The 8,759-nt window shown below is 36.7% G+C and overlaps 1 protein-coding gene across 2 annotated transcripts in view; it reads left to right on the top strand.

Moving 5' to 3' along the window:
- Positions 1-4,973: 4,973 nt before the first annotated feature.
- LOC149195680 (uncharacterized) overlaps positions 4,974-8,759 on the top strand; it is a 65,361-nt gene continuing 61,575 nt past the window's right edge. For both annotated transcript variants that reach the window (XR_016254611.1, XM_089405403.1), the window contains exon 1: positions 4,974-6,833. Coding sequence is in view for 1 of the 2 variants with exons in the window: in XM_089405403.1 (XP_089261529.1) it covers positions 5,122-6,825 (1,704 nt within the window). In the remaining variant the exon portion in view is untranslated. The remainder of the gene's footprint in view (positions 6,834-8,759) is intronic.

Below are 8,759 nucleotides of genomic sequence, written 5' to 3'. Positions count from 1 at the left end.
CTTCACTCTTGAGTTTTAAGAAGTATACCCAAGTGTGTCTGGAGAAATCATCAATGAAAGTTAAGAAATACTTGTAGCCAGAGAATGAAACAACTGGAATTGGACCACATAAATCACTATGCACGAGTTGTAAAGGGGTTGAGGCGTGCCAAGAGGCACGTTTTTCAAAACTGTCCCGATGATGTTTTCCGAGTACACATCCGGAACAAACACCATCTCTGCAAGATACCATTGGAAGACCTCTCACCATATTTTCTTTACATAGATTTTGAAGAGAGCGATAGTTTAAGTGACCAAATCGCTCATGCCAAAGTTTGCTCACTTCATCATTATGAACAACAAATACTGAGGGAAGATTTGATGACCCAAAGTTGTGAAACTTATAAAACCTTGTAGAATCATCAGCAATGCTAGTAGCTAAAATCTGTCTAAGATCTCTTAGGTCCTTAATTACAACATCATGAGGTGAAAATTCAACGATTTTACCTTCACCTGAATGAGTTATCTGATATACAGATAGAAGGTTGCAGGATAAGGTTGGAACACATAATACATCATTAAACTGACCATTGTCTAGATGAACAGTTCCAGTCCCTACAACACTAAGAGATCTATCATCACCAACATATATATTTTTGGTGTTACAATCATTTAAAGAAGAAAACATGGCTTTGTTTTTGGCCATGTGAAAAGAAGCTCCAGAATCAATGAGCCACTCATGAGAATGAGAAGAAGAAGATACATTTAGTGCATAGCCAGACCGAGATGCTTGACAACCACATGCAGAAAGTTCCATTCCTGAAGATGAAGTTGAAGTTGAAGAGTGCTCCAAATGGATGTTATGCTTCTTCATTGCTGCTTCCAATGCTTCCATCTTCTTAAAGCATTTGGATTCTAAGTGGCCATCTCGATTACAAAAGTTGCAATGTCTATCAGTCTTCTTCCCTTTGTTTTTATTTGTCTTATCATTTTGTTGAAATGATTTTTCATTTTTAGGTTGAAATTGCTTAGGACCCTTGTTTGGTTTAGGGCCATTCCTTTTAGGATACAACTTCTTAGGATTCTTTGGATTTGTTTGCCGTTGGGCGGCTAACGCTTTCTTAGAAGAGTTTCCAAGATTAAGAAGACCAAGGTGTAAGAGTTTTTCTTGTTCTCTTATTAAAGAATCAAAGGAAGTGGACTTGTAGTCTTGTCCTTGAGAAATGAAGGCTTCTCTTGTAGAATGGAAGGTGGAAACAAACACAGAGTAGGTTGGTCCCAACTTAGTAAGAATGGAATAGATAAGGTTACTATCTTCTTTCTTAACCTTAACACCTTCCAAGAGAAGTCTAAGGGTCTTGAACTTGGACAAAAAATCTTCAATGCAAGAAAAATTATTGGGGTCCAATGTAAGCAACTCATTTTCAAGTTGATGGGCTCTACGTTCATTTTTTATTCCAAAAACTTTAGTAATCTGTTTCAATGCTTCATCAGGAGTATCAAGTTCTGCAATATGGAATCTAAGATCTAGAGAAATAGACATCCCTATCAACCCACATGCTTGATCTTGCCTATTTTCCCATTTAGCTGCCTTATCTTCATCTTTCAGTTTGGTTTCTTGGCCTGAGGCTATTCTGTAGAGACCTTTACTTCTAAGTAAATCCACAATGTAGGACCACCATTGGAAGTAGTTGGTGCTGTCAAGAATAACTTGGCATGTAATTTCAATTTTAACAGAAACTGAAGCTATAGATACTGAAACTAAGTGTTGCAATGGAAAGATCTCGAAAAATTAGGTTGTTTAAAAAAAAACGGTTCTGAAAACGGCTTCCAGATAAAGAAGTTATGGTTTTTTGAAGAAAATTTGATGAAGATGTCGACAAAGTGCGAGAATGTGTGGAAATGAAAAATCCGCCCCCACAAAAAGGAGACTTGAACTCAAGACCTCTACTCTCATAAATTAGCTTTGGACCAAGTGAGCTATACAAAAATTTTGAGAGAGAGAGAGAGAGGGGGGTTGAAGCTTTGGGTTGCATGCTTGCTTTGAGAAAGCTCTTTTTCCCTACAAAACAAAAAACAAAAAACCCAACACATACATACAAAAAAAAACGAACCTTGTGGCTCGAAATTAGCTTTAGCCGGAAACTAAATATTTTCCTCAATGTTTCTGATTTTCCGAGATCACACTAAGGCGCAGCGGAAAAGAGCATACGCATGAGAAAAATCCTTCCTTTCTGTTTCTGATTTGCCCAGATCGCACAGAGTCGCGGGGCAAAGAGCATACGCAGAAATGAAAGGTATAGATCCGGTAAGAAAGGCTAAATAAACCAAAACCGAAATAAATAGAGAGAAAATAACGGTAAACTGCAAATAAACACTGTATACCTCCAGATCTTAAAATTGACATAGCTAGGGCTACAGGAAACCTTTTCGCATGAAACGAAAGGGATTCCTCACTCGAACAGATGCTCCCAGCACGACAGAGCAGTCCTCTCGGCCCGAAAGCAGTCAGAAACAGTAGATCTAGGAAACGGTAGTCGGATGCAGTTCTACCGGCTTCAAATTTGGATCACCAACGAATGCGACCCTCAAATAGCTCTGATACCATGTAGGAATATACAAGGTAAGTTCCTCAAACAGAACACCAAAGGACACCGCTCACAAATAGATCATAGATCAATACACCAGTACTTTTGACGTGGTTAAAACCCTCAAAGAGGGAAACAGTCCACGGCCTGAGCCAACACGGCCACTTCAGACAATTTATTAATAAAAGAATGAAAATTTACATAAGCTTCTCTCATGGATGGTTAACCTACAAATGACCCTCCATGCTCTTTAAATAGAGATCATGGACCAATCGGGTGTTAAGCCACGGATCAAGTGTCGGTAATATCGAGGAGAGAATGAACTGTCAGATCACTACATATCGTGACGGTCGGATCGTAAGTTACAAAAATGTACATAGTAAAGAAACACACTTTACCTAACTCTATACTAGATCAAGTTATACTTAACTATTTCCTATGTGTCGGAATATCCTAACATTGAATAGTGAGTTAGTTTAATAATTTAATGTTTTTGAGATTTAGTATTAACTTAGTTATATAAATTAAATGGATCATAAATGTCTATAGACATCAATCCATGACCAAACATAATAAATGAGATATCTCACATGGATGAGATTAAATATTCATAAAAATAATTAAATTATAAATTTTATATATATATATATTTAATGGCAGAGTGAGGTGAATCTCTATGATTAAAAATTGATGATCCTCGGTATTGCAACAAGAAAACTGCAACTCCCAAAGCTACCGATTTTAATTATCAACCCGAGGTTCGTACAAACTTAAGAGGTGTCGGCACTATATGTGCGGCATACAATGTGTCATTCTTTTGATGTCATGATGTAATTGAGTGCATGTACTGAAGTCAAATCCTAAACTAATTGCAGAAAATGAAATGTTCGAAATGGAACCTTAACCTATTGCAAGAAAGAAAGTACAAGGAAAGAGATGAAAATTCAATGCTAAATCACACCATTTCCTAATTAACTGCCAAAAAACTATGCTTTGAAATAATGTTAAATTATCATGAACCAAATGCTACATGGAAGTAAGAAGCATCAAACAGCACTAATGTGCAAGTAAAGGGAATGGAATAAATCTATTTGTCTTTTTGTCTTTTCATGTAAAATCAAGTATGCAAACTAATTTCTTTTGGTGATGTGGCAAGTGAATTAAGGATGTTGGAGGTTGGATGGAAGGGTTAGGAGATGGTTGGATGGTGTGGGAGACCCTTGAAAGGATTTTGGTGACTTCCTAGAGGTTTTCCATCAATTCGGCCTCAAAACTGACTATCTCATAAAAACCTACAGGATGTACTAGAAACCTACAGGATGATCCTGTAGGAATTACAGTAAACCTATTGGATACAGCCGAGAGAAAAATGTGAGGTGTTGGAGGTGATGGAAGGCTTAGTGAAGGTGGTAGATGGGTGGAATGGAGCGATAAAATGCCTAGGATCACTCATAACTCAACCAAAGTTGGGAGATCGATGGATTTGCTCAAAAAAATTGGAGAAGTTTCCTTGTGAAATGATGAAATTGGTGAGGGTTTAATGACCAAGAAAATCAAATCCAAATTGGATGGGACAAATTTTTTGATTAACTAGGATGTCTTAGGTCCCTATTCCAAGTGGAATCACTAAAAAAAAAAACCTCTGTGAACCCATGCAACAAAAAAAAAACATTACTAGTCGAAAATATAGAAATTCGAGAATTAGTGAGCTAGTAAATCTAAAAAATGCCTAACCAATCAAGTACAAAAGTAGTGGGGTAATTTTTGTTATGAACTAGAATGTTTTTGTGACCTAATGCAAGTGGAATCAATTCGATTGAAGCTCGTTAGAATGATCTAAAAAATAGCATAAATTTATTGTTCTTTGCTAAAAAGGAGGTCTAACAATCTAGATTTGGGAATAAGAAGACTAATTTAAAATAAATTTGTATTTTTTTCTTTAAAAGTAAATAATCATAATGTTTTGTTTATAAATAATCATAATGTTTTGTTTAAGAATTAATATCTTTTTAGGGTGGTCTAAATTACCCATGAAGCTAATTGACTATCATATAATTTAAGAGTGTATATTAAAAATTTTAAGTTAAATATATCAACTTATAAAGAATGTAAATTTTTATAAAAAAATAAAATCTTTTTATCAGTACTTTGAGAAATTTGACCCTCTCAATCTTTATAAATTCAATTAAAAAAGATACGTGAAAAATTCAAAAATAAAATAATTGCTTAATAAATGTAGAGTAATATCCCATCAAAATTTTAAATTAAAATTAAAATCAACCAAAATTATATAATATAATGTTAGAAATATCTATAAGTGAACATTACCCTTTTCCAAAGCCTTTTTTATTTTAAAAAAGAGAGCCATTTTATTTTAAAAAGGTTAAAAGGAGAAAGATAATATGCCGTAATTTGGTTTTCCACTTATTCGACTTCGATATCTCCTAAGTGTGCCTGTGGGGAATCGGGATATTCAACCAAAGTTTTTGCCATGGCTTAAACCCCACAAAGCCCTTTGAACAAATCAAGCACTGAACTTTGGAATGCTGTAACAATGGCGAAACCTTTTCTCATGTTTACAACGCGAAAGATTATCGAGGCATCCTCGACGAAACTGCTGCGATCCGGTACGATTTCTGCTGCGAGGGCGGGGAATATCGGTTCGATCTCTAATTTACAAGGTGCAGAATATTCATCTGAACATTTCGATCATTCCTTTGCCGCTTCTGATGCACGAAATGGATACGAATCGTTTCAAAGCAGTCCTGCATTGTTCCCCACAGCCCCGTGGAACCGCAATTATTCCACAAAGGTTGCCAATGAACCGAAAACTGAAAAAAAGACGGGCAATGGGGCTAAGGAAGCCAGAGAAAAGAGGGCGAAAGCTAAAGATAAAACCCTGGAGCTCTCAGACTCTGAAAAGATTTGCCTAATCCTAAATGGAGATGTAAATTTGGAAGATTTGGTGGAGAAATTAGAAGAAACTGGAATTGAAATGAATCCCATTTTGTTGAAACAAGTGATGGCGAAGGTTTCAAAGGACGCGGGGAGAAAGGTTTCAAGGTTCTATAAATGGTCAATAGAACAGCCTGGATGCGATTCCAATTTAGAGATTTTCAATGCTGTAATAGACTTTTTGGGAAGAAGGAAAGATTTCAAGGCAGTGGAGACGTTGCTCAAAGAAAATGCGGCCTCTGGCAGCTGCGATGTTGGTGGAGAAATTGGTCTGAAGACCTTTGAGATTGTTGTGGAAAGGCTTGTCAAGGCAGGCAGAGAGAAGCAGGCTGTTGTTTTCTTCAATAAAATGGAGGAGTACGGGTTTAAGCAGAATGAGGAGGCTCAGAAGATCGTCGTCCAATGGCTTTGCGAGAGAGGGTTTGCAAGTTATGCAGAGAATTTAGTGAAAAGTTTGGCAGATACGTATTATCCAGATGAAGAGATCTGTAATACACTCGTCAAAGGGTGGTGCGTTGCGGGGAAATTGAATGAAGCCAAGAGAATGGTGAATGAGATGTCAGTTGGACAAATTGCCATGGGGGTGACGGCTTACAATGCTTTGCTCGATTGCATTTGCAAGTTGTGCAGAGAGAAGGACCCGTTTCGGCTCTTGCCTGAAGCCAATAAGATCCTTGTTGAAATGGAGGCAGCAGGTGTGCCTCGTAACGAATCGACCTTTAATATTCTCATTACCCATTTATGCAAAATCCGTAAAACCGAGGATGCTTACCAGTTCTTCTTGAAAATGGAACAATATGGGTGCTCACCAAACTTGACCACTTATGTTGTTCTCATCAGGAGTTTGTTCCAGGCAGCTAGAGTGGCTGATGGCCATGAAATGCTGGATCAGATGAAGAAAGCTGGCTTTGAGGCAAATGTAAAAGCTTATTTTAGCTTTATCAAAGTTCTATGTGGAATTCAACGAGTCGAGCATGCTCATAAGGTCTTCAGTACAATGATAAGACATGGTTGCCGTCCTGGGAAAGAGACTTTTGAGCTGCTCGTCCCCAAGCTCTGTGAAATTGGGCATACTGGCAAAGCTAAGCGACTGTTTCGTCAAGCTGTCGCAGAAAGATTGATGCCTAGCAGTAGACAAGATATATTAGAGCAAAGCAAAGTTAAACAGCCCGCGGATGTTAAAAAGGAGAAGCCCAAAAGATTGACATTATCAATGATAAAAAAGAAGAAGAATCTGAGACTGAAGAGGCTCAGGTTGAGTTTTGTTAAGAAGCCAAAGAGTTCCAGGAGACAATCTTATTGATGGAACTGGTATGTACACGACATCATTTATATACTAGAGGTTGTGATGCATATAAATTGTACTGCTTTTGTACATCACTGATACTTAGGTTTAATAAAGGTTTGAATCAGTTAAATATGTGAGTTTAATCTAATTACAAAACTTGTTCTCATGAAATAACATGTAACTTTAAAACTTCCTTTGATTCACTGTTTCTCAAAACTATGTTAATATATATGACTCTGACCCAAGGTAACCTGTAGAACATTTTTGGTTGAAACTAATATAATAATACTTCACACACATTCAAATGCATTTCGTGCAAATGGTAATTTATAGGAGGAAGAGATGGACTTTAAGTTTAGTCATTTGTGTATTTTGGTCCATTATATTAGGTTTTTGGAGAACCTTGGATTTGCAAAGTAGGTTTACTAAATTTGCTATTCTGCCATGTTTGGCGCAATCTATGGCTTTGAGTCTATCTATTTTCTTTCAACTTTGTTCAAGGCATAAATTTTTATACAGTAGAACTCTCAAAATATTAAAGGGGAAATGATAGTTTGTTAAATATGTAATTACTAATGTTAAACTACATACAATAGACCATTTGTGAACAGAGTATAGTTGCAACTGCATTGGCAGTAACAAAATATCAAGCATTTGTAGTGTGTTAGTTGCCTCCGGAAATGGTGAGAATATTATATCATCCATTGAAAATCGGATAATATGGCATTTAAAGTCGACATATAAAGCATTGTGAACGCGGGGCACTGTCAGTTCCTCATATGGGTTCAAGTTTTACCGAGGAGATGCTCTTGCTTGTACTCGTTCATTTTTCATTAAGGATATGGTAGTGTTTGTGCTCATGTTTGTTGTATACTGATACTCACAATAATGATTAGGGCTACATGCAAGTCCAAGGTGAATTTGGTGGAAAAGATATCCCCAATTGTGAAACTTAGCGAAAGGTTTGCTTTCACATTTCTGGATGCTTGTGCTCATGTTGACAAAAGGCATCCATAAAAGAAAAACATATAAAGCAGTGGAGTAAAAGTAGCGATGATGAGTTGACTTTATGGGCCTAGACTATCTTGGGAGTGATGGCATTAGGACATATCTGGTGTAGGATGTCGATAGTAGGAATCAGTATACTTGCGTTGTAATTGACTTAATATGTTATTGTGATGCAATTGTCTTGGAATAAAAATATGCGACGATGACAACAATTTGTTGTCGTAGTTTAGTCATGGTCAATTGTGAACTGTTCAGGTGTGAGATTGTCTCATGATGTTCTTAAGGACATCATCAGGGTTTGCATTGGCTTCTTAACAATGATAGTTAATGACAGGGAAGCTTCTTCTTCCTCGTCTGCACCTATTTCCATTTGTGGCATTGATACTGAATAGTGATTTCCATCCTCCTAGGGTTTTTCATTGCGGTTCAGCTTTTATCATGCTCATTTCTTTCTGCATGTTGTCATTTAGATCCTTTATTTTGTTAGTACTTTAGCATTTAGGAATGATCTAGAAACTCCCATGATTTGATGTCCACCGTTTATATTCTCTAGTCCCATTGACCTAATTGTGGTCATTTATGAACATTAATAAAAATATCGTATCTTATTATTTAATTAAGGTAACTATTCAAAACTGGTGAACAACATATCATCAACACTTGTTTGGATTGTGTTCCTTGCCTTTTGATTGATTTTACAATTGTTGATGTTCATGGTTTGGCTTTGATGACAAATTCCTTCTTACACCAATATTGAAAGCACATAGAATCCTCTTGATTTGGTGCATCTAGATTTTCATCCATTGGAATTATATACTCAATTACTATTCAATTGTTCCTCTAGATTGAATAGGGATTCCACAATATAGTGGTTGTTGCACTAATCAAGAGTTGAGATAGAGGATGGTTCATCTGCAAGAAAAGCATTAGGGTGGATGCCC

The sequence above is a fragment of the Pinus tabuliformis genome, chromosome 2_2 (assembly GCF_031772625.1).
Source record: "Pinus tabuliformis cultivar Carrire ecotype Pingquan chromosome 2_2, CPIR1, whole genome shotgun sequence".
Taxonomy (NCBI): Eukaryota; Viridiplantae; Streptophyta; class Pinopsida; order Pinales; family Pinaceae; genus Pinus; species Pinus tabuliformis.
This window is presented reverse-complemented; position numbering and strand designations above follow the sequence as displayed.